General features: G+C 38.3%; 1 protein-coding gene across 4 annotated transcripts in view; it reads right to left on the bottom strand.

Annotated features, from left to right (window-relative positions):
* Positions 1 to 27,138, bottom strand: part of CDK14 (cyclin dependent kinase 14) — a 609,384-nt gene that overhangs the window by 67,003 nt on the left and 515,243 nt on the right. For all 4 annotated transcript variants that reach the window (XM_029234436.1, XM_029234439.1, XM_029234435.1 and 1 more), the window contains 2 exons: positions 17,041 to 17,180; positions 11,469 to 11,612 (listed from right to left, as the gene is read on the bottom strand). In XM_029234436.1, coding sequence (XP_029090269.1) covers positions 11,497 to 11,612; positions 17,041 to 17,180 — 256 coding nt within the window. In that variant the 3' untranslated portion in view covers positions 11,469 to 11,496. The remainder of the gene's footprint in view (positions 1 to 11,468; positions 11,613 to 17,040; positions 17,181 to 27,138) is intronic.

Below are 27,138 nucleotides of genomic sequence, written 5' to 3' on the forward strand. Positions count from 1 at the left end.
ACTGCTTCATCAAGAACATTATTAAGTGAAACTGTGTTTTAAAAACAATTACCATTGTGTGGCAGTAGAGAAAACAGTGCCTAGGAAGACAGTTTGGTGCCACTGCCTTGATTCATGCTAAGGAGCCAGCGGTTTTACTTCCATTGCTTTTGCACCATTAGTGCAAATGTCAACACAGTGCAAAAGGCAAAGACCAGTTTAATATTATTAAGGAAACAGTTTTGACCCCCATGGAACTTCTGGGGATCCCCAGGGTATATGGACCACACGTTGAGAACTACTGATAAAGAGGACAATTATAAGGATGCCATTTCTTTTCTTTGGAACTAGGGAACTTATCTAAGGGGAACCCATAAATCTGACTGTGAAACTTTCAACAACAAGGTCACTCAATCCATAGAGCTGTGGAAAGATTCAACAAAGGGAATGATAAATATAATGTCAGTATGTATCAGATATTATTTTAGTTGATGGAGAGGAGATTAACTGAGAAGAAGGCAAAATAGCAGAGAGTCTACGATGTCCGTGAATGCAGAGCTGACTATGGAAAGCCAAGGTGAGGGCAGAGCATGGAGGAAAGAGTGAGAAATGAGACCAGGTATGAACAAAGGCCTCTAGTCACCTCCGGCTCTGCATGGCTGGACTCCTTCATCTGGCCCATCTTGAGAGGTAAGGGCATCTTACTTCAAGCTTCTGAGACTGTGAAGTCCTTGGGAAGACAACTAGACCCAATCCTCTTATTAAAAATTTTATTGACAGTGTTTTCTTTCAAAATAGTTGACTTATTCATTTTTCTAATAAATCTGTCAGTTATTAACAAATTGAGTTACTGTGGAAGAATAAAACATCTTAACTTTAGATGAGCTATTTCAAAAGTCTTTCATAATTTTTTTTTAAAGGCCAGCTCCTGGACCACACAATAAAGCTCCCAAATAAGGGGATGAGTGGATTCACACTGAGGTTTAAATTTTTAGATCTGACAAAAGTAATGCAGTATATCTTGACAGCTATATTCAGTAGCTTAATGCTAAGCTTTTCATGCTGAATACAGAACAGAATGAATTTTCCACCAGTGTTTCCACTAGGAGATTTTAGGATTCCTATTCACTTAAGACAGCAATCTGAGGCCGCTTGATAAAACAAGCACTGGTTATTTCATAACTGCCTCATAAAATGTCTCAGTATTTAAGAGAAAAGAAAAGTCAGGACAAAAACATTTTGAAAATATATGTTATAATCAAAATCTGGATGCTAAGTAAACATCCTTTAGTGTTCAGCCAGAAAGACTTGCAGCTGTGGCATCTGTGACTTAAAATAACAGAATAAAGATCTCCATGTAAAAGATAAATGATATCGTAAAAGTTTCTTATCAAAAGAAAATACATTTTCTGATGGAATTTATGTAGGAAAAAGCTTTACACTAAAGCCCATTTAATGCATTGTAAAAAATACTGAAACCTTTAAATTTGGAGTTTGGTTTGAGTACATGCTAGGCAATATTATTTTCTGTTTTGCCACTACATTCTCTTTTTACAAATCGCAGATTAATTCTTCCTGTAAGGGCACTTTTTTATTTTAGTTTTGTTTGTAACTATGCTACTGTAAGTTGTTGACTTTATGATAAAATATCAAATTCTATCCAGATGAACTGACAACTAGGCTCCAGTTTCATTACTGGAGAGCTGCTCCTTTAAAAAAAAAGATTAAAGTTTTGTACCAAAATATGATATAGTCATATTCTAAAATATACACGTATATTTTAACATGGATTCAATCTAAATCTCCCAAAGGGCAAACGCTCTCCTCTATAAATGAGATTTCATGAGAATCTGGAACCCTGGTTTGATTGTGTAGCCTAGCTAAGCACTGAAGATAAACACCAAGCCTGTTATAATTCAGTATGCAACTGAGCTAGTCTTCCACACCAGCAGAGGAAAAAGAAAAAAAAAAAAATCCCGTTATTTTCTAAAGTTGCCCATCTCTATCCGTTTGTCGAGTTGCCACAATTGCCCAGATAAAACATTTGAGAGTATGTCAGCTTTAATTAATGTAACATGACCTGATCATTTCCACAGTTAAGAATAAAGAAGTTTGCATTCTTTAAATCCAAAGCGCAACCTGGAGATTATGCAAAATTGCTTCATTCATAGTCCACACTCCTCTGCTCGTGTCAGAAGGACAGCATTTGTCCCCTCTAGTGATAAACAAATTATACATGAAATCAATTCCACTTCACAATCATTTTCCCTATTGAGTATTATCTTTCCTTCTCTGCTCCCTCCAGTTAAGCCCGCATCCTGTAACTTGCTAATGAGCTGGGGGCTTTCTGTTCCAGGTGGCACCCCCTGCCTCGAAGTCATGACATTTCCCATTTCGAATGCTGCTGGCATTTTTCGACAGCTCCTGCTAACTAGCCTTTTTGACCTGCACTAAGAGGAACTCATCTGATCGAATCCTCTAACCTGCCAATCATTCCAGCAAATGATCTTCACAGTCACTCCCAAGGCAGGAATGGAAAAAAAAAAGGAAATGCGAGTGAGAGAATGAGGGAGTAGGCAAGCGGCTGCCTCTGCAGCTACCTAATGAGAATGCTTTAAGTCTCTGAGGCAGCGGAAACACTGAAAAACTGGTGGGAAAATTAGGACACAACTGAATGCCTGGCTCTGTAATTACTGACTTCTTTCCATCCTGAGATCATTTTGAGAGCAACACCTCTGAGATGTGCCAGTTTCTAAAGAACACACAAGAACACCCTACCTTACGTAGAGAAAATAGATTTATTTCTCCTGCCACTATCAATATGCAATTCTCATAATCCCACTCTGTCAAACAGCATCCTTTGCAGAATTAATTATGTGCTGTAAGCTTGTTAAGTGTGCATTTGTAAACTAGGGATGATTATCATGTTAGCCACAGTGAAGAAAGGACCTGTTTTTTTTTCCCCAGGCATATTTTAAATGTTGCCACCATTTAGGGGGTGTTGATTTTCACCTGTTTACATAAAAACAAATAGGTATGGTGAAAGTTGGCACTGGGCTCAGGGAGGATTTAACACTGACAACATAGGATAATCTGGACATTCTTGATTTTAATGAAGGTAAAATAATTTTTGTTCCTTCCAGATTTTTCTTGCCTATGCACAATCAGTTTATTTAGTGGGTTCCCAGCCCACAGAATAACCCAATACTTTAGGAAAAAACATCTACTACATGGATCTTTGGCAATGGATCACAATTCTAGATATCTTAACATGAAGTAGATTTGTTGACCAAGGAATGATACAATATAATTACATGTGATCATTACACCATTTATATAATAATGTAAAATAAATACTGTACATGATTTAATTGCACATGATAATCACACATCTTTCCCCATTTTAGTAATTAGGCCAATAGCCCCATTTACAGTAATTATTGTATGTAATTGAGGGCATTTTACTAATTGCATTGAAAATGATAATCCAGAGCAATTAAAAATCCAAGGGCACTATACATAATGCAAACTACATTAAAAGAATGGTGGTAATTTAAAGGGAAAAAATTCAGCCAAGTATGGAATTTAAGAGTACAGTATTAGATTCCATGCTTGGCATGCCCGCTAATATTTTTTATGAGATCAATTTCTCAAACTTGTGTATTGTTTCTGTTCTAGATCTTGTACACTATTTCATCAGCTGGAGAAGTTATCCTTTGTTTAATCTATGACATTATTCTAACAACTCTAGGACTGTTGAAAAATTATTCTATTTGGCTGTGTGAGTGTACAGTGTGTGTGTGTGTCTATGTGTGTGTGTGTGGGGTAGAGGAAACAGCTATCCTAAATTCCAAAGGAGACCCACTAAATTATTCATTTGCACAACCAATTTGATGTTCTTAAAAGCTTTATTCATTGAAGCATCTCAGAGTATTGCAAACATTTTGTTAAATATACTTGTAATAATTTAGCTAAAATGTTTAACTTTGTTAGACTTGAAATACATTCGGGTTGTGGTTTTCATCACAATTGCTATCTGTCTAGAATTTTAATGTGTCTAAGGACCGAATCCCTGGCTTTTGTCCCAGGGCCCCAGTATCTATCTCTCCTCGATCCCACTCCCCTATTTCTACCCAGACAAAGCTCGTCTGTGAGGAGCATCTCAGGAGTGATGAGCATTTGTGGGACAATGGCAATAGTTTCAAGCTTTTTTTTGCCTTCTCTTCTCGACATTGTCATTTAGACATTGTCCTCTATGCATTCAAATGTCATCCCAGACCATCAGCCCACTTCAACTCAAACAGCCTCCTTTTATGCTCAGACACTTCTTAGAGTATCCGCAGACCACAAAGACTGTCTAGTGGGACTCAGCTGCTATCCTGGTATTAATAATACAATACAGTGCACTTAGGGCATAGACGATTCCCTCTGTATCCCAAATTCATAAGAATCAACATTAAATGAAAAGGAAAAATAGAGCACCTGAACTGATTATAGTTATATGTGATTGTTAACTTCATAATAGCTTGGCCAAGCATTCTAATAGATATCTTGCTAGTAGCCATATCACATCTATGCCCACTACTTATAAGAAAGCTTCACTCATGTTATGGTGCTGGCTAAATAGTCCCTAAGAAATTAATTTCGGTTTTAAAAAGACAGAAGATGCAAGTTGCAGTGCTATTCTCACCCCCCACCCCCCACACCGGCCCACCATCCTCAGTTTGAAAGCTCATCTGACCTGGAAACATTGAATCTCAAAAACATAGCCAATTTTTGAGCATCTGTGGGCTGATGAACCAATTTGTGGAGCATCAAACAAGTTTCTTCTCTTTTAGCCGTTTTGCTTTTAAAAACTCTCAGTCAGAGAAGGGTAAAGGAAAAGCAAGGACAAAAACCCCTCTATTTTTAATGTAAAAAATATCACTCTGAATTCTTTGTTTTTAAGAAAAACACACTGAAATATTTAAAGGTAATGGAGCATCGTGTGAGGAAAAACTGTGTATGTGCACACATTTGTGTGTCTGTGTGAGAAAGAGAGAGGGGGAGAAAGAATATGATAGAGCAAATGTAGTAAAATGCTAACATTTGGGGAAAGTGGATGTTGTGTATCAGCCATTCTTAGTACTACTCCTGCAACTTTTCTGTAAATCTGAAATTACGTCAATATAGAGAAAAATAAATACTTTAAAAAATGCACTCTGGATGAATGAAGCATGATATATTAAACTTTCTTTTCATTCTGCTTTGTGACAACCCAGGACAGAATTAAGCAAATTAGATAGTAAAGGACTTAGTCTTTGGCGAACCCCTTCACAGGGCTGGTGGACGGGGTGTGCGGTACAGATCAGAGGAGACCCAAAGGAAGGCCAGAGGGGCAGAGAAGGAACAGGGAGAAGAGAAGAGTCAAACTTCCTTAGCCCATTATTTTGCTAAGTAGTGGATTTAGAGGACGTAATAGACCCTCTTGGGCAAAGGGGAAGCTAAGGAAAGGAGGGTGGAGAAACTAAACCACATTCCAGCCTTTTCTCAATCAAATGTTCACAAACGTAGTCTGCATGTGTATGGTTCGAAGCACTGTCAAGTTCCTGAATAATATATATTTCTTAATCTGCAGCAACGTAGAGGTAACGACAAAAACCAGGGATTCTTTAAATAAAACCTGCGAGGAACACTAAGGTTTGTTTCCCCCTCTGCCTGTTATTTCCACAACTACTGCTGTCAACTACATGAGACAACAGAGATAATAAACAGAGATAAAACTGTAGTTTGATAGGAAAAAAATTTGCAGAGTCATGCAGAAAATAACAGTTCTAGCAGGAGAAAAATAATAAATCTTTCTGCTACTGAAAGAAAACTAGATCCAACACTTGAATTTCTTATACTGTGGTAAGTACTAATGGGTGTAATCTCCTTTTGTGTCTACAGTTGAGAAGACGCAACATGGCTTAAAAAGACCGTTAGTCAAAAATAGCACACATTGAGGATGTTGTTACTCCATGAAAACTGGAGTTTCCCTCTATACCTGTCTGATTTTTCCCTTAGTAGTGTACAGGCCAGGCAAGTGCCTTCTATCTATACTGCTTGCTTTCCTAGAAGCTTCAGAGACTGCTAAGCCCAGAGCCCTCTTCTGAGGGGTTCCTTAAGGAAAGGTTGGCCACACAGTTCACAGCTCAGCTGACTGGACACACCCAACAGCCTTGCTCAAAGCCTTGTTCTCTCTCCATGATGATGGCTACACCAATCAGAGCTGCTCTGGACTGGAGGAGGGTCTGAATCTGAAGAAAAGAGCTTGGCTATAGACTGCCCCAGGAATAGAGGGACAAGAGAAGCAATGATAAGCAGGATTCATGAATAAGCAGAAACAAGTCAGCAAAAGCCACGAGATGAAGAGAAGATAAAAGTACTGTTAGTCAATGCAGGGACAGAAGAGGTCACAGCATGACGGAGAGCTAGAGGGCGCTGTTTCTCCAGGGGCAGGTACCAGAGTTGAGATGGCGGTTGAGTTTGACAGCAGACAAACCAAAGCTCCTGTGGATCCTGACGGACATTCAGGATTTGTGAGCCCTGCCATGCAGCTTTAAGAAGTCTAAGGACTGTCCACCTGTTCTTCCTTACTTCCCTGAGTTATCTCAACAAAGACCACCATCCCTGAGGAAACCGCACCATGTTTCCTTCCCCCGAAAGATCCCCACGCCCGCTTCCTCGTGATGGCTCCTGTCCCTGTGACACAGCGCTTTCTGTGGCTCTCAGTCATCTGTCTCTGTCCCACTCACTTTGCCACCTGCCTCTTTCCTAACTTGAGTGTCTCTCTTCCGCAAACGTTTTGAGCTTCTCTGAAGTGGCTATATTCTATAACTGAAACATATTTTTACTGATTGAATTCAGTTCAATTTTCCTGATTCCTCAAAGGCAGGCAGGAGAAACACTCTTCACCCGTGCTGTCCAGTAGAACGTTCTGTGATGCTGGAAAGGTCCTCGCTCTGTCCTGTCCCTATGGTGGCCAGTAGTCATGGTGGGTAATGAGCACTTGAAACGTGGTACTGCTACTGGGGGAACAAGGTTGTAATTTAGTTAGTTTTTTTGTTTTTTTTTTTGCGGTACGTGGGCCTCTCACTGTTGTGGCCTCTCCTGTTGCGGAGCACAGGCTCCGGACGCGCAGGCTCAGCAGCCATGGCTCACGGGCCCAGCCGCTCCACGGCAAGTGGGATATTCCCGGACCGGGGCACGAACCCATGTGCCCTGCATCAGTAGGCAGACTCTCAACCACTGCGCCACCAGGGAAGCCCTAGTTTAATTTTAATTAATTAAAAATGAACTTAAAGTAGCTACACATGGCTAGTGGTTACCCTGTTGGACAGCACAACTTTATATTAATCTTCCTTAAAAAAAAGGGAAGGGAAAGGAAGGGATGGCTTTCCTATTTTGTCTTTATCCAGTCCTGGCCCAAATAAGTTGATTATTTTACTTCATAAATGTACAATTCTTAGTTACCGAACAGGTCATAATGTGTGGTTCAAAGGTTACCTACATCAACATCCTTTGGGGTTCTTTAAAATGCGGAAGACCCCAGGACCCTGGATTTTTAAAAACTCACCAGGGGTTTTGGCACTGCCCCCCACTTCCCCAGGGTGTGTGAACACCTCTCTAATGAACGTTCAGTTAGTGATGGCAGAGAGTCTCAAGCACCAATGAATTATATTTTGCCTGGAGTTCGGTTTTCTAAAAAATCTTTCTCTTATTTAATTAAAATTCTTGAGCAATTTATGCATCCTACTGTTTACCTGGCAGCCTACTTTTAGGAAATTATTGCTTGATGACTGAGAGTCAGACAGAAAGAGTCTACCACATTTTTTTTTCATTTTCACATGATACTTAAATAACACTGATTAGCAAAGATAATATACTAGAAAGCAAGGAGAGGGTCACCAAAATATGCATGCAGTAACTTCTTGCACTTGAACCAAATACAGTTTTTTCATGCGCCAGACAGGTATTTCTATATTTATTATGAATTTAATAGGGTTTGAAGACCAATTGATTCATTAAAAAGAGATGTTCCATAATGAGCATATATCATTTCAGGAAAATTATAAAACATCTGTCTAAAACATTAGAGGCCATTCTTATCCCCTGTATTCATCAAAAGGAGAGCAGACAAGAGTGACTGTGCACTTCCTCTCTCAACTTAGAATAACTGGAAAATTAAGCTCAGCCTGGGGGTGTATTCAGTATCACTGTGCACAAATATAAGTGATACTAATGGATGTGATATTCAATATAGTTTCCGGTCTTTCCCTTAGGGAAAATTTGTATGCATATTTAAGGCTCTCTCAGACTTCAGGAAAGTCCTATCCTTTAATGCTGACAAAAAGGGTGGGGACAATCTATGCAATCTGTAGTCTATTCATATCTTTAGAGGATAACAAACTGTAGGAAGCACAGTATCTTGATCATCCATTGGCTACATTTTTAAACTTAGGTGCATGTGGTTTTCTTTTTGTTTCATTTGGTTACAAGACTCAAACCAAAATTGCTCTCTGCTGCAAAGAAAAATGCTTCTCATTAGCTTTTCCAGTAAGGCCAGTTTATGTAAATCCAGGATTATTAACTAAATAACTGAAGTGACCTTAGTATATACAAGTTTAGAAACAATTTGGCATTGTGGTATAAGAGAAAACTTAGGACTTGAAACGCTCCTCTCTACCCAGTCCTCCGTCATTTCAAAACCAGAAGTGATACAATGCATTTTCCACATTTACCTCTGTGTAATTCTCCAGAGAGAGGTGGCTAAAATCCTAGGTTACAGTCTTAGGCTCTCTGAGCCCTCAACCTCTTGCCCCTTCCTCTCCTTCCCAATCTCTCTGGGCTTTACAAAGAACTGGGGCATTTGAGGAAAATTTAAGATGCCTCAGCTTGTTCTAAACTGTTAATTAATTCATCAACAACAAAATCAAAATCTAGGGAATTACATATTTTCTTTATGAATACCCTTATTTATGTAGACTTTTTGTTTGTTTGTTTGTTTGCGGTACGCGGGCCTCTCATTGTTGTGGCCTCTCCCGTTGCGGAGCACAGGCTCTGGATGCGCAGGCTCAGCGGCCATGGCTCACGGGCCCAGCTGCTCCGCGGCATGTGGGATCTTCCCGGACTGGGGCACGAACCCGTGTCCCCTGCATCGGCAGGCGGACTCTCAACCACTGCACCACCAGGGAAGCCCTATGTAGACTTTTGACTCTATAATGTCTACAATATAGACACTGGTATTCAGCTATTGATTAGAATCAGCTCCACTGTGCAGGATGTATTAGGCCAATATATAGCCTATGCTATTTCATCTCTAAGATGATCCCATTTGATTAAAAGAAAACCCTACAAAGGTGAAAAATTAAAATGATTTCCTTTTTTGCTGACTGACAGAAAACTCTTAAAATCCAGCTTCCATGCAGCTTTTCTAAGAAAAAGAAATTTAGATGTTTCCTTAATATAATGTTGAATCAAACTGAGGTATCTGGATTTTGAAGAAAACAACAAAGGCAGTAATAATATTAAAGCTTTAAAAGTTGATGTGAAAAAGACAAAATTCACAGAGAACATATTTCTAGTATTATCAGATAATTCTAGAGGAAGAGGTTCTAGATAATACCCTTGAATCTAGTTTTAAAAACGTACTACAAAGAAAAAACATCTTTGTAAAGGCTTTTAAATACTGATGACTGTAGTTCCGAGCAGCTCTTTAAAATCTCTTTTCACTTAGCAGTTTTTCAGCCCTTATGGGAAATGCTTCTATCCAGTGAGCATGATTTGATTTACACGGAAAAGCTGACCTGACACACATTCTAGCCGTTTTGACTGGCCAGGCTCAGGTCAGAGAGATCTCAAAAGAGCAGAGAAGAAAGGACACAGCCCTGCGATGGAAATTCAAGCTTGCTTGTGTGTATGTGTGTATGAGGCAGCAGCACAAATAAGGTCCAATTTTTATTTTGTTCTACTGAATTGGCTAAGGGATTTATAAAGTCAGGGGCTCTCATTATGGTAATGCAGGTCAAATACTTTCAATAGCATCTGCTGCAACCCTCATGAATTAAAACCATTCTCAGAACCAGGAGGTAACTGGTCAAAAACTCAGCCCCACTCTTTGTCTGACCAATTGAAGTGAGAGTTCAAATGCTACTGGGTGAATAAAGTTGTGCTTCCGGGTAACTTTTTATCCAATAGGGAGAAATAACCAGAAGAATGAAGAATCTTACGTATGAAATAGCAAGTCTACTAGTAACATTTCCCGACTGGCATTTATACACCATCTTTTATCAATCTGGGAATCTTTTCTCCAATCATTCATAAATCACCACCATACTCCTGAGAGGCCAAAATTGACCTCCACATTGAGCATACACAAAAGCTAAGTCCAAATGTTTGACTAATCACCCACAAGACAATGTGGACATGTAATCTGCTGACAGTTCAGCCTGTTAACATTTCACATTAAGAGAGAGAGGAAGGAAGAGGAGCCCTTGCGATGCTGTCTGTATCTTTCAATTCACTGGAACATTTAATTCCTGAACAGCCACACAAGCAAGTAACAATATGGGCTAGCAAATAAAAAGCCTTCCCCACAAAAAAGTTGGTTCTTTGTTTGCTTCAGAGTTATGTTGCATTAAATGAAAAGATATATATAGGCGTAAACTTCCAAAAAACCCAGACATTTCCAACTGGCACTAAAGACACAGCCTTTTCAGAAGTTGCCATCTTATGCTTGTTTCTGTAAAGCCTGTGTGATGACCGGGACAGGCCGACAGGCTCAGAGACTATCTCGTTTAGGTTCTGCTTTACATCTGCAGAATAGCAGAGGCCAAAGAATCGAATAGGAAAAAAAAAAAAAAAATGCTTCACCACAATAAGGTCTGTACTAGGGGCCACCCAGGAATCAGAAATGAGTGAAGTGGCCCAAATGGCCACTAAACTAAACTAGGGAGCCCATGTCCTTTCCAAAGGAGGCAGCCACAGTTCAGTTACATACACAAACTTCTGGCAGGAATGTGAGTTTAGTGTTGCCAGAGCTGCTGATTTCTCGAGAAAAGCCGGAAACCCAGACTTTGTGTAAAATCTCCTCATTTTAAAATGGGAGCAACCAAGGAAAAAAATTGTGTGGGCCACACAAAGCAGGTCTGTGGCTTAAATATCCTCCGAGGTTAACCATTTTCTAGCCTCTATGAAGGATGGGTGAGTAGTGAAATGATCTGCTTATGACTAAAATGGTTTGCTTATAACTACATAAATAAAGGACCATTGTGGTTAGACTCCAGCAAGTGCCTAAAAATACAGAAATGACTGACAGCACTCTGCCTCACTAGAATCTGTAATGAATGCCTAACAAACATAAGAGATTCATAAGATACTTAGGAAAAAATAAGTCTGAAATATTTCATTTGAAAGATTGACTCAATGTCTTTTCACAATTACTTTCCAAGTAAAGTAGATCATCTTACCTGTGCTCTCTTGAGACTGCTGTGAGCATCAGTGCTTGCTATTTGATAGACTTTTGCCATAACTATTGTTTTTCCCAAAGGCCCGCATACTTTCTCCAGCTTCTGGTTGCAATCTTACATTTGGGACGGTAAAAATAGAAGACACTGTGGACAGAATGAAAAGTTTTCATTTACATATTTATAGGTGTATTTAGAATCTTTTCTTTCAAAATTGGAGGCTGAGATGCAATGCTGGATGTCCCGCACATAAAACATCATGGTATGCGTTGGTCTTTGAAATGTCAAGTCGTCACAGCTACACACACACACACTCACACAGATTTACACACACATATGACAGGATAGTCTGCCTTCCCCTCCAAGCCACAGCTCAGCTGATCTCTCATACTTCTCTGATCTAGAACAATAAGCTTGAATTTGGAAACAACATATTTTGCCCTTTCTTTGTGCATTCTTTCATTCATTCTTTGAAGAAATATTTATTGAGCCCCACACTGTTCTAGGTTTTCAGAATCCTGTAGTGTATCAATCAGAATGAAAAGAAACCCTGGTTTTTGTAGATTCCACTTAGGGGAGACAGATGATAAACACTCAGATGAATATATCAACTAGTTGTAAGTGTTTTGAAGAATAATAAAGCAGGAAGAGAAACAGGAAGTGCTGGGGTGGAAGCAGGTCAGTGAAGGCTTCCCAGGTAAAGGTACCTTTGAGCAGAGACCCAAAAAGGTGAGAGGGCAAGTCATGCATATATCTAGAGCAAGAGCAAGCACGAACTGAAGAAAGAAGAAACAGCAAAGCCTCTCTAAGGAGCAAGAGAAGGAGCAGGCAAAACAGTTAGATGGCTATTGTAGAAACACAGGTGAAGGAAGATGGTGAGTGACATGGGGCAGTGATGGCAGTGGAGAAGTGAGGATGGTCTATTCATCTATTTTGAAGGTAGCATCAACAGGGTCTACAGAAGAACCGGGTTTGGGTATGACAAAAGAAGAGGAGTCAAGGGTAACTTCCAACAACTGGAAGAATGACATTGCCCCTTATTAACGAGGTGAAGACTATAAAATGAGCAAGTCTAAGGGAAAAGATAAGGAACTCAGTTCTGGTAATATGAAGTTAGAAACGCCTACTAGATGTCCAAATGGAGATGTTAAGTAGTCAGCTGGTATATGCAAGTCTGGAGTCAGGGAAGATGGGACTGGAGATTGAAATTTGGAAGCTGTCAGTGTACACAGATGATATCTAAATCAGGAGATTAAATGAGATCATCTAGGCTCTAGGGAGCATATATAGATAGGAAGATCTGAGGATTAAGCCCCAGGGCACTCTAAGAGTGAGAGGTCTGGCAGATGAGAAATCTGCAAAGGAGTATGAAAAGGAATGTTTAGGGAGGCAAAAGGAAAATGTCCTGTCCTGGAATCCAAGTGAAGGAAATGTTACTATGAGGAGACAGTGGTCAATTGTGATGAATTATGCTGATGGATCAAGATGAGGGCTGGGGAAAGACCAATGGATAGAGACTAAAACCAGCAGTTGTGGAATCTTGGGTATAAAAGCTCGGCTCAAAAGGATTCAAGAGAGAATGGAAGTCTAGAAACCAGAGCAGCAAATATGTTAGAACAGGGTGTGTTTTCTTTTTAAAAAGATGGCATGGAGCTCCATTAATGGCATAATGTTGCTTTAGGATAATATATAGGACATATATAGGAATAAGAAACCCTACCAACATTAGAGCTGAAAGGTCCTTAGGGATCACTGTGTCTCTATATGAGAAATTGGGAACCCACAGAAACTAAGGCACTTCTCCAAAGCTGCCCAGCTAGTTAACAGCGGAGCTGAAGCTGGAATCCAGGTGGTCTGATTCCCAGTTCAGTGCTCTTCACACTGCACCAATTTGTTGGCCTTGTTTCACTGCAGATCTGAGTTTTGTCAATTAGCAAATGAATGTAATAAAATCAAGGACTCTACGCTATGAAGTGTATTTTGTTCATTTACTTTGACAAGGGTGGTTCAGCTTCAATAATTTATGTAACTTGATAGTATACACAGGAGAATGCCCTTTGGTGTATCTGGGAAAAATGATGAATTTCTTCTAAATCAGCCCTCCATTTACTTCCCTGCAATTAAATCTTTGTGAAGAAGTGGGGCAAGGCTGTTCGGGTTTTGGGATAGAGGGAGAATGACAGGGTGCCACTAGAATTAGCCAGCTTTAACCGCCAGATCTCCAGGTAACTGTACCATAATTCTTGCTTGATGAATTTATAATTCCTGCTTCAGTGGCACACTAATACATTGCTTCTAAATTTTGGCATTTTGTAAACTGGTGAGGTTTTAAGGACTAGTACAATTAAGAAAGATATTATATTGTTATATGTTCTTCCAAAGCAAATAACAGTCTGGCATCAGCATACAACTTCATTTTTATAAGAATTCATGGAATGACTGCAGTGCTCTGTGTAACCAAGGTTCTAATAACACTTGATACTCCTCTCAAAAGGTCTGATATATTAAAGTAGGCCAAGAAGACTGGAGCCCACTTTGAACTTACTTTTGTTACAATCTTCTCCTTTTACCTGGGTTTGCTTTCTGCTTGCATAAGATTTTCCCTTTGTGGACGTTCTTTAAAAAAAAATGCCATGACCCATCTTTAAGAATGTGACTGCTATGGACTTAACTGTGTCCCTCCAAAATTCATATGCTGAAGCCTTAACCCCCCATGTGATAGTTTTTGGAGATGAGGCCTTTGGGTAGTATTTAGGGTTAGATGAAGTCATGAAGGTGAGGCCCTTAGGATGAAATTAGTGGCTTTATATGAAAAAAATGAGAGAGAGAGAGAGAGAGAGAGAGATAAAGAGGGAGAGAGAGGTGTCACTGTTTCTCTCTCTCTGCCATGTGAAGATACAGGGAGGTGGCTGTCTCATCAGGAAACTTGATTTTGCCGACACCTTGATCTTGGACTTCCCAGCCTTCAGAACTGTGAGAAATAAATGTTTGTTGTTTAAGCCCCGGTCTAAGTTATTTTGTTATTGCATCCTGAATAGACTATGTATTAATGTGAGGCTCCTAAAACTGATTAATAGAAACCATGACTTGGTTGATAAGACAATCCATTTATTGGTTCTGCAACACTTCTTTTCAGATGGATCTCTTTCCAAATCTCCTTGAAAAGGAAGCATATGAGGATACTGGCACTGCTGCTGCTGCTGCCATTTGCCAGGTGGTGAACTTCTACAAGACTCCACACTAATGTAAAATTTAATTTTAAGAATTTCAAGAACTTTTAAATATAGTCTGCAGAATATTAACCTAGATAACAGAGTCACCAAAACCAGTCATTTCACTTAAAAGAACTAGTTCCCAAAGTCTCCAAAGCCTAGGAATTCTTTGTTGTGTAAACATGTTTACAAGAACTACCACGTTGTTCGAAATGGAAATGACTGTGGTATTTAATACTGGGATTGTCCTTTCTTGCGACTGGATTTATGCTTCATAATGATTATCTACTAGACACAGAAACAGCATTTCTGTAACTCAAAATTGTTACCGGAGGCGTTTAGCAGAATCTTGCTTTAAAAATATAATGATTTTTCATCTTTATTCTCCCCCCTTCAAAAGGTTTCACTGCTCCTGATGTTTAACGTTATGCAAAGACGTGTTTCTGCCAATGAATATCGCCTTATGGTTATGCTTCTGCAAATAGCCTGCTGTGAGCTGATAAAGGGATTAATGCAGCCAAAATTCTTAATCTGTGAAATTACAAATTAAATTCTCATATTAAAAATACCACCCTGAGGTATTTTTTGTGGTTTTAATTCCCCTCTGGTGTTCTGCATACATTGTGCTTGTTAATGACAGGGACAAGGCTGTCTCCATTGGCAGCCTGCTGCCGAGTGATAATGTGTAGGCATTTACTTACTGATAGAAACTGGATTTAACCACTGGCTGATAAACTAAGTGCCAAGTGGGTAATAAGTCCATATTAACAGAAAAGTACTACTACAGAATTCAGAATTCATAGACCATCAAAATCCCGGCTTAAACTCAATCATCAAGTCAGATGGGATTGAGATGTCACCAAGGAGGAGTGATATCAAGTTGCAAGTTATACTGAATGGGAAAACAAACCATATGTTTGAGTCTGACGAGCAATAAACTAATGAGTCCACTGGCATCAATTTTTTTTTTTTTTTCAGTATGGGAAGATGTGTTACCAATTCATTATTTTTCTATAGGGATTTCATCTTTAATTTTTTTTTAATGGGGATAGCTGTAGTAATGGTCAGTGGGTAGACTTTCAGAAAGGAAGTAGTGCAGAATATGGGATAAATATGGGCTTAGAATATATGAAATACTGAAGAAGATTTCAAAGCATGGGGGAGTAGTGGGTTAATATATCTATAGTTACTTTAGAGTAAAAAGAAGTAATTAGAATTAAATATGAGGTATCAGAAAAGATTTAGGGTAGGAATACCCAAGAGTTGTTACTTGGGACTTAGTTCCAAAGTAAAAGGTTATTGTTGTCGAGGAGACTCCAATGCTATCATGGGGGGAAAAAGTCTAAGGGAATAAAGAAATAAATTTTATGTATGTCTATGGTAAGTGATGTGTACACAAGGATTAAAAATGATATAATATCCATCCATATATGCAGTATATTAATTTTTAAGGCAAAAAGAAAAGAGTATGAGGAGAAATATCTTTCACTGGCATTTGGAAAGAATGTATCACCATTGAACAAAAGTGTTCTTACTGCAATAGTGTTTTGCAAAATTTCACAAGAATTTTGTTTCACACTTTGGAAGAAAGATGAGATCCTCCCAGTCATAAATCCTCCCCCAAATATTTAAAATGTAATTGAAAAAGGCTGTGTAAATATGAACACTTTCGTAAAAACAAAACAAAAACCCACCCAGGAATGTGTTTTGTTTTAAAAGATCCAGAGAAGAGCTCTGTATGAATACCAAGAGCATCTGTAGTTGAAATGAATTACATGTCCTCAGTTCTTACATGTCAATTCAGCGCATTAGCCAATTGCCAACTCTGTTCGTCAGCTCACTGCATAGCAGCCCTTTTTAAGGTTATTGTTACAACCAAGGCTGTCTCTGAGAATCATAGAGAAATGAATCATTCCTACTCTGTGTACTGCAGCCAGCTAAAAAATACTATAATACGCATAAGGCACTAAATATGTAAATCATATTTTCCTTTTCCTTTATGACTGCTCATATCATTTTTTGGACACACACATAATCAAATACAAAGACATGCAGCTGCTGACTGCAGAGCAGAGATAGCAAAAAAGGAATCCATTTTCTTCCTGTGTCTGGTAAGCTAGCAATTGAATGGCAGGATTCCACTAAATATATACACACACTACCCCCCTCCCCCCATTCTCTCTCTCTCTCTCTACACACACACACCCACACCCACACCCACACACAGGCAATGCATATACAAGCATATGTAATATTAGAGAGATGCACATATAAACATGTGAACCTCTCTACATGTGTGTTACACATAGATGCTAAAATCATGTCCCTGCTTCGACTGGATGTTTTGAATTTGTCATACTCACTATCAGTCAGTTCCCATAGCCGTGGGGGCAGGTCACTAAAATACTCGTGGCTCAAGGCGGCCTGTGCTGACAGTCTGTTCTTTGGGGAACACTGTAGGAGTTTGGAGGCCAGATCCTCTGCATGATTCACATAGCTGAGCCTGAAAACACAAGCAAAAAAGAGAGAAATCAGAACAAACAAGAAAATCCCCTAAGTAAGATATAAGGCTCACCTAATTTTTCAGTATTTATTTATTCCTGGCCAAGAAAACAAGTTAAATTGCCTGTTGAAAATAAAAAGCAGCAGAATTCACATTAGTTCCTAGAGTATCCGTAACTGTAAACCAGCTTTTACTCTCGCTTTCCTCATTGATGTAACATATTTTACTATAAGCGAAGGATTGATATTTTCAGGATAGAATTAGGTCCCAAGGTAGAAAATTTCAGAAGATAATTTATCAAATAGTTGCCAGAATTTGTTCATAGAATATAGGTACTGCATACACATCTGGATACATTTACAGGAAAATTAATACAAAATAACCAGGAGAATTAAAATAAATCTACTATTAAATTCTCTAGTTACTAAAGTTACTTTTTCCTTTAAGAATTTACATTTTCTTACATTGAACAAAAAATTATTGGAATAAGTACCCTTTCAAATATTAATCATAATATTAACATGCAGGTTAACAAAGGGGATAGGCTTAAACCATATGGGACTGAATCAATTCAAGATGACCTTTAAAACGACAGCAGAGAGATATGTGTCTCAAGATTACCAAAAAAGCAGAGGAGTAAAATCTTTCATGTGGTACTACTTTCAAATGGGTAGCAGACCACACTGTCCAGCCCAGCCTTGTTTTCCATGGAATCTCTATTTCACTGCTCAGGGCAATCAAACCCAAATAGTTAACATAAAAATGATAATTAAAGTCTTCCTAATAATGATTACCATTTATGAGTAGGTGAACACGTGTCAAGCGCTCTCCTAGGCGCTTTTCACACACTCTCCTATTTACTATTCGGACAAGATAACTCTGTTTCTGTCTAACAGCAGGGGGAGCGAAGTGGAAGTCAGAGAAGGTAATGGTTTGCTCAGTTAGCAGGTTGAGCAGATTCAAACCCACCCAGAACCAGTTTACTCTTAATGTGGTTTTGCATGTGCAAAGCTCTCAGGTCATTGCTAAAGGCTTTTACCCACAGATTCCTGAGTTTCTACAAGATGAAGTAAGTACAGTGACTCTTAAGCAGACGGAAGAATGTGAAGAAAAGTTGCACCTGCTAGTGGGTATTCTTTCAAAAGCCTTGAAGCTACAAAACAAGCCATGAGCCAATAAACATCTTTTCTAGTGACCAACAATTCTCTCCCTTCCCCTCCTCAAGCAACTCTTTAGCATTGATTTAAAATTGTTATGGTGTGGGGGGGCGAGGGGGATGGATTGGGAGTGAGGAAGAGGAAAGTAGGTCATGAATTTGGGCAGAAGAAGAAAAAGGGAGAAGAGCAAAGAAAAATATTACTCCAAAGATCCAATCTAAGAGACCTTCTCCCTAAATCTTCATAGGTGAAGGTCTCACCCATTGGTTCAGTGTCTGGCTGCTGTAATGCTGTTTTTGAAAAAACTGATCAGTATCTTGGTTTTAAATGTCTCTACCCGGCAAAGAGAAATTTGTCTACAGGAAACAGAGACAATTTTAAATTTTAAATTCTTAAAATTCTGGGTTTTTTTTTCTTCTTTCTTTCTTTTAATAGGGTCCAGGGCCATCCAAATTATTCCTTCCTCTTCCTAAGACTCTTTTGCTATTAAATTTTTTTCATTAATATGTTTCTAAATATCAAATGCAAAGTTTGAGATAGGTAGACTTCATGGCAAAAACTGCACTTATATTGAACATACAGTTTGTATGTAACCATGGTGAACACATTGGTATCCATTTTATACAGCTTTGATAAAACACAACGACAGTGCCAGCCAGACTGAGACTAGATCTAAGTTTTAGGCCTGACTCTGTTAAAGAGTGATGAAACACATTATGTCTGCAGTCCTTCCAGCTCCAACAAGCCATAAATCATCCTTGAAGCATGGTTTCACTATTTTGAAGAATTATAAATATTTAAAGTTGTATTTGTTTTTGCAGTCGATTGTTGATCACATTTAGATTTAACACATATAGACCTAAATATAAGGAATTACCAAGAAGACATTTCCCCTCCCCCAAACTGACTAAACTTGTTAATAAAGTCAATAAAATAATCAAATGCTTATTTGTGCTATCTGGTTTATACATAAACATCTGAATTATCACACAAAATTTTAATTTAGAAAGTTTGCTATATCCTCACTTGTATTTCAAGAACCGTTTTTATTCCAACTCTCCACATGCATTTTCAACATCAGAATCATCATTACCAGAACCACTTTTTGAGTCCATCTAAGTGGTCTGAGACATGATACTTCTGGGATACCTTATTTGGAAGTTTTATCCCAAGCCATAAGTTCACCTTATCAGAATGTTAGAATGATTGTGGTTGTTTTCAGTTTCCCATTCTGACAGTAGATTTTAAAATCTTTCCTTACAATTCCCCCAAGTTTTGTTTTATATATTGTAAAGCTGGGTAATTAAGTGCTTAACAGTCTAGCGCTGTTAACTTTTCCTGGTAAATTCAGTCTTTAATCTTTCCGTGGTGAACTTCTTTAATAAAGCTTTCTGGGTTAAAGTTCATTTTTTTCTTATTAATTTAATGACCTCAGCTTTCTTTTGCTTAGTATTTGCCTGGCGTACCTTTTGTCACTGTCTTTTAATATTTCATATCCATAACTTTAAGGTGTCTCATAAATATATCATAGCTGGGTTTAATGTTTATCCAATTAAACAATCCTTGTCTTCTAAGGAGAAAATTTAATCCATTTATATGTCATGATTACTGATATATTAATATTTGGAATTACTGCTACCATTTTAATCTTGCATCCTATTCTGTCCTGCCTTATCTTTTTCCTCTTTCATTGCCCTCTTCTGGATTGACTTTTAAAATTCAACATTTTCCATCTTCTATTTTAGAAATTATACATTCTATTTCCATGTGTTTACTAGTTACTCTTTTTCTTTCTTTTCTTTTTCTTTTTGTATTTCAATATTTATTTTGATGTTTAAACTCTAGCACTAGGTTTTTACAAGGTGGTGTACAGTGATAAATTATTTCTCAAAGAACTATAATCATACAATCCAGATAGTATAAATATATGATATTTATATCATATATATAAATATATGATTGAATCAACATACAGCACCATTTATCAATTACATAATAAGACAAATTATCAAGTATACAAATATTAAGTTCAACAGGAATATATACACTTCAACAGGAATATAAAATATCAGATGTCTGCTCAATTTGTCAGCAGAAACAAATTTCTCTTCTTGTAAGAAAGACTGGGAGAAAAGCAAAAAATTCACACTTCTAACAGCAATAGTCAGCAAACAACTTCCAATAAAAACTGGAAAAAATTAAAGGATTTTCAGAAATTTTGATTCAGAATTATTTAAGCTACAACAAATCATGTCTACAATTAAAAAAATACTGACTAAACTAAAGGGCATATTCCATATGTCCAACATGAGACAAACACAATGTTCTGCCAAAAATACTTAATGCTCACTCCCACTTTTTTCAGGCCTTCTCTTTTAAGTTGCTCCCTAAAGTGCAAACATTAAATTAATTTTAAGACACTTTTGTCTGGCAACATTAAAGATACGTGCTTCTGTACAATATGGACTTCCCATGAACTTTACAACCAGAGATTTGTGATTTTCAAAATGGAGGTTTTCATAACAGCACGAAATGAGATTTATAGAAGGACATTAAGAAAAAATCAGCATAAGACATGGTCAAAAGCCAACAAAATCTGTGGTTACACAAATCGGATGTATACTGTTTTAAATATGGGAGATACAGACATAAAGTAGCAGGCAAGTAGCCATATAGGCCCTACTATCAATGTTTGAAATGACTGAGGGGACAAACCACAGAGGATAGTTCCTGGGATTTTAATTCTGCAAGATATTAAGAACACACAAGCATTGTGCTGGCTATTTTGGCACCCAATCTCTTTAAATTTCTTATATAATGATAAGATTCTGGAATGGGAATAGATTTGAAGAAGACTTATAACCCAATACTGCATGGTTTCAGGAAAGGTCAGTTGATCAAAATGATAAGCATAATTTAAATGCTGAACAGCAAGAATCTTTTGCTAAGTTTCCAAACAGGCTGATCATAATACAAACACAGAGCCTGCAATTCTGCTAAGCTTGAGGTCTGATAAAACTGCTTATCAATGTTCCTGTGAAAGCTTCATTAGACTTATCATTCACCAAGTCTACATGTTGGCTAATATACACAATAAATGGGGTCCTGTCTAAAGTTCTATTTCCAAGGAACTTAAGACATCAGGTAGCCCAGCTTTATTGACTTCAACAGTATTTCTATGGCTCCTGGTATCTATGAAGTGCAGCAGGATTTTAGGACAATATTTCTCCATATACAAAAGTTGCTGGCTTTCAAAATCTCCACTCCACTTTTGCCTCATGAACTTCACTGCATATTCATATTTCATTCCATTTTCAATTAATGCTAAGACAACTCTCCCAAGACCTGCAACATGCTGACAGTTTTTCAGGAAACTTCATGTTTTACAAGACGTAACCAGTCATTCACAGTCTGGTTGGATGGCAGTGCATCCCTTGGCCAACCCAGAACCTGATGCCTTTTCTCCACAAAAGCAGTGTTGTAAGTTGCTTCACATATTTTTACCCTTGTGGTAACGCCCCACTTTTTAAGTTCCTCTATAAATTTGTTAAAGTCACACTGGTTGGACTATCCTGTGTATGACTTCACAAAAGTTGGTCAATTAATTTGTGCCATATTAATTTAGGTTAAAAAAAACACTCAATAGGACTATAAAAAATAAATCTTTTTGTATATAGAACACAGAAGTGATGTAAAGGATGATGTAAGGAAACTGAAGTCTACTACAATACACTACATTTGAAATTCTCAGTGCTTTGCATATGAGGTTGGGATTAACGGGAAGTGAAATGATCCTACTGGCAAGCCTCAGCAAATCTGAAATCCAATAATGAGGCAACAGAAGGGAAGTTCGCCCAGGTTTAGCCCACCTAGGTCAGAACTCTTGTAATGTGCTTTCCTGGTTTTAATTCAATCCTCCTGTGTCCTAGCTAAGCCCTCTGATGGACCTTCTTGGTGAAACAGTAATGAATTTGTATAGCTCACTTGTCTGTTTAGAGGTCATGCTGTGTTCCTGGCAATAACTTCCACTTCCCTGCAGAAACTTAATAAATATAAGACTAAGAACACCACACAACTGCCCAAACTGCAGCCAGTGGAGTCGTCTTTGGGGGTAAGTTGGTTTAGTGTTTTTAATACCATCAAGGATATGTGAAGAAACTTCCACATTTTGAATATACCTTCACCCTTATTTCTCCAAGTGTATGTTTCCTTAACTTTTTAACTATTTAAAGTTCAAAGTTACACTTTCTCTTTACCCTCCTGCCAAACAATAAAAAAACATAGGAACACTTGAATTCTGATGATACTAGTCCTATCATGTTATACTGTCTAATATTTGATTTCTACTTTCTACATAAGGACACAGATTAAACACTGTTTTGGTTATTATTATTTAGATTTACCCATGTTTATCATTTATTTAATCACCTTTCTTTTCATGTTTCAGACATTCCTTCCCAGATAACTTTTTTTGTATCTGAAATACAAACTTCAGAAGTTCTTTCTATGACTAAAGAGCTTGGTGGCAAATTCTCTCAGTTTTGTTTTCATACAGGATAATAGTCAGCTGGAGAAATAATTTTAGGTTCAAAGCATTTTCCCTTAACTCAGAAGATATTACACAGGCTTTTCTTGTTGCCTGTTAGCTATTCTCTTCCACCTCAGAGTTCTGCAGTTTGCGATGTATGGGGTTCTTTTGATTTAACCTGCTTGGTATTCATAGTGTTTCCTGAATTTGAGGTTTCATGTCTTTCATCAATTCTGGAAGAAGATCTCAGCCATTACTTTCCGAATATTGCCTTTGCTCAATTCTCTCTCTTCCGTCGTTTTATAACTCCAATGTAATACCATCTTATTAAATTTTCCATGTCTTCACTTGTTCTTTCATATTTTCCATCTGTTAGTCTCTCTGTTCTCCATTCTAATTACTTCAGAGCCATCTTCTAACTCAACTAACTCTCTAATCAGGTGCATCTAATATGCTGTTTTCATTATTCATTTTGTTCTTATAAGTTCTTTTAAAATCTGACAAATTTTCATTTTCAACTTTAATGGTTTCCTGTTCAAGTTTTTAATTTGATCTTTTATTTCTGTACAATATTTTAAATACAGTTTTGTTCTATGTCTGATAATTCCCAATAGCTGAAGCTCTGGGTGAGGTGGAGGAGTCCAGTTTTGTTGCTTTTGCTACTGACCCTCACTCACAATGACTTTTTCACATTTTATAATTCTGGATTTTGGGCTCATGCTTGGCTTTGATAATCTGTGGGAGTCTTGAAGCACCTGGGTTGAGAATATGTTTCTCTATAGGGATTTTCTTTTGCTTCTGCTAGGAGCGCTGGAGCTCTCTCAACACCTATGTACTCCAAGTTCTTTCTGTTGGCTTCTGAGACCAAGTGAGTTATGTAAATTTAAACCTAAACTTGGAGAATTCTCAGGGGAGTCTTTTTCATCCCCATTCAGAGCCAAGGGCAACACAAACAATTGTCCTTGAAGTCTCTCTTTGCTGGAAGCAGATTTTTTTTTTTTTTTTTTTTAGCCAGCCCATTACTGGCTGAAGTGCTTTGAGGGTCTTGACTCTCTGTGGGGAATCTCAATTCCTATGCCCTCCTAACTTTCTCAGGCCCAAAGCCTTGATTCCTGACCATCAAGCAGCTCCACGTTTCTGTTTTAGCAATACCTCAAGGGCAGCTGCAACTTCAGCACTTACTTATCATTCTGTTTTTTTCATTCTTGGCCCCTGGAAATTTCAGTTAATTTCTTCTTGGTTCAGCTATGCATATGCATTTGAACGGATGTGCCTGTATTTTATCCAACATTTTAGGTGATTTTTAGCGGTAGCAGAAGAGACTGTTTTTCCCCCTACAGATAAATATTTATAATCTCTATAATCTAATTAGTTACTATAAAATCATCCACACTTACAGTTTTTAGGTCTTTCTCCCTGGAATAAGCACTAAATTGGTGTTGTTGTCTTGCCTCTTTTTTAAAAACTAATTCTTTTAGGTTACCTCTATTAAGTCTCAAAAACTAGATAATTGAAGTTATTTCAGGCTAATGTTCCTTCCTTCACCACTTAACTTTATAGATGACTCTCAAATGCATTATCCTAAGTGAAAGAAGCCAAAGGCTACACACTATATACTTTCATTTAGATGACATTCTGAAAAACACAGAATTATAGAAACAGAAAAGTGATCAGTGATTGTCTGAGGCTGGGGGTGGGAGAGGTTAAGAAAGGGGTCCAGAGAATTTTTTCAAATGGCTTTACATCTTGATCAATAGGAACGGAGATCAGGCCATCTAGACATGTGAAAGGGCAGGAGGACTGGTCAAGGAAATTCAGCACAGGGAGCAGTTTGGAGAGATGGGGTGTTGCAGGTTTTTCACAAGGAACATTCAGACATCAGGGGTGGAGGCTGGCCCTCTGTGAGTGACTGTCACTGGGACTTCTGTGTCCCAGGGAAGCCTCAAGGGATGTCCCAGCAAATGAGGAGATGCAACTGCTAATGGTGAGGCCCTCCTATGGATTTCAGTGCTGGATGCCAGGTTACCAAGTGGGGGTCGGCCTCAGGCGGTCAGAACTGTGCCTGTCAGCTCACAGAGTGAGTTCAGCCAGCTCTACGTTCCTGGAGGTTCACATAAACGGGGAAGGGTACGTGGGACAGAAACCGTCATGTTCATTCCATATTCATTTTTTTTTTTTTTTGCGGTATGCGGGCCTCTAGCTGTTGTGGCCTCTCCCGTTGCGGAGCACAGGCTCTGGACGCGCAGGCTCAGTGGCCATGGCTCACGGGCCCAGCCGCTCCGCAGCATGTGGGATCTTCCCGGACCGGGGCACGATCCTGTGTCCCCTGCATCGGCAGGCGGACTCTCAACCACTGCGCCACCAGGGAAGCCCCATAGTCATTGCTTTTAAAAGATGTTGTTTGTTGTTTGTGGAAACTCTCTGGGAAAAACCTTAAGGAATTTAAAAATTATACATCTGTATGAAAATGAAGAGAAACAATCTCTACTGAATTCAGAGTATGTTTGTGGAGAGAATCTTATGAGTAACTTTCAAACAAATGCTTTTAATACAGTTGAAAATAATAGTATTCTGCTATTCTAATCATAACAAATTTCATCGTTTTCCTAGTCCTTATCTATGCAACACACACACACACACGTACACTTTACCTGAGTTTTTAAAAAAAAATATGAAAGGATGTAACATGAATAGCAAAAACAGCTTTAAACCATGACTATAGAGCAGGATATTTTCTTTATTCCTTGTGCAGGTCAGATTTTTGTACCTCAGAAATGAGGAAGATGGAACATATGGTCATTAAGGGTTGTCTAGCTCTAACATTACATGTCCTCTGACCTAGGAAGAACCTGAGTGTGAACTGGAGGCAGGGAGGGTGAGCAGAGCCACACTGGCCTGCCATCGCTCACCCACCACAGCTCCCCTCTCTGCCATCAAGGCAGTGATCCAACAGTGCCTCTCACTTCTCTTCACTCAACCTGTCAACTAAATGCTTTAAAAGCTCACCTAAGTTTCTAAGCCATCTTGAAAATAAAGAGCAAAGCAAAGCCAAAGTCTTTTGCCACACTAAGGAAGACTGTCAACGTTGGGTAGAGAAAACTGAAAGTAGAGGATGAAAATGGTGGCACGAGAAAGAGGAAGAACTGGGCAATGGCAAGCCAAAAAGGGCATTTCCTATGAGGCACGGTTCCTGGTACAGAGTGGGGACATGGCATTTGTTGAATGACTGAATTTTTGATTGAGAACTGACTATATTAATTTTTATACTTACAAGAGGTTTTACTTTACCTGCGACACATGAAGTAAACAATCATTTTGGGGTAAAAACATCTTAAGGTTAAATTCTGGTCCCTAAGGAACATCTTCAAAGTATACATGTCTCAGAGGGTGACTTTTTTTTTTTTGAAGTGGGAAGGAAATTCATCCTTGTCTTTTTAAAGTTACTTTATAAACTAGGACTGCAAGGTTTTTTTGTTTGTTTTTTCACGTTGTAGTGCCAAAAGACTCCCTCTAAAACTGATGATACATCTGCTTGCAGAACAACTAAAACAAGTTACATTTTGTTCCTAAGAGTTGACTTCTAAATATGTCTATAAAAATCTTCGCTGCAATTTATTAATATTTTAGCTCATGAAAGCTGAACATAAAGGGTAGAGGTGTAGCAGGTTCAATCTACTTATTAAAGCATTCAATGGAGATACTGACTTCCATATAAAGGCTTAAAAGGAAATTAATAAAAAGAACAAAACGTTCTAGAATACTCCTCACTTGCAATTTATGATGGGAAAAAACGACATACACTGTGGGCCTATGTCTGAAGCATAAGAGTGTGCTTTGTCTCACAGAGTTGGAAATAGAGCGACCTGGAGTGAATGATGGGGAGGGTCTCTATATTCATGCTTTACTCACTGTCACACTCATCACAGAGCAAAGACAAATGGACTGGGTCCTTTTATTTGACAGTGCACATTTTGTCTCTGTGCCAAGGATGCCAACATGGGCACTGGCCACTGGGTTAGACAACAATTGATCTCTTGAAAATGATTTGTGAAGAAGTCCACCCACCAATAAAAACAAGTCTGACTGTTTCCTCAACTGTACCGACAAGAACTGTCAGATACAGCACTCTTGTATATATATATATGAAAAGCTAAATGTGCATTTAATCACCTTCTTGTCGAAGTTCTAACTTAGAGGGAAGACTGCAGTCATAAAACCACTCTGATTTTTCAAAAAGTGACTTATTTTTAAAAAACAGGCTTGAATTTATTTA

This window comes from Monodon monoceros, unplaced genomic scaffold (assembly GCF_005190385.1).
Source record: "Monodon monoceros isolate NGI ecotype Baffin Bay Population unplaced genomic scaffold, NGI_Narwhal_1 Super_Scaffold_2, whole genome shotgun sequence".
NCBI classification, from domain to species: Eukaryota; Metazoa; Chordata; class Mammalia; order Artiodactyla; family Monodontidae; genus Monodon; species Monodon monoceros.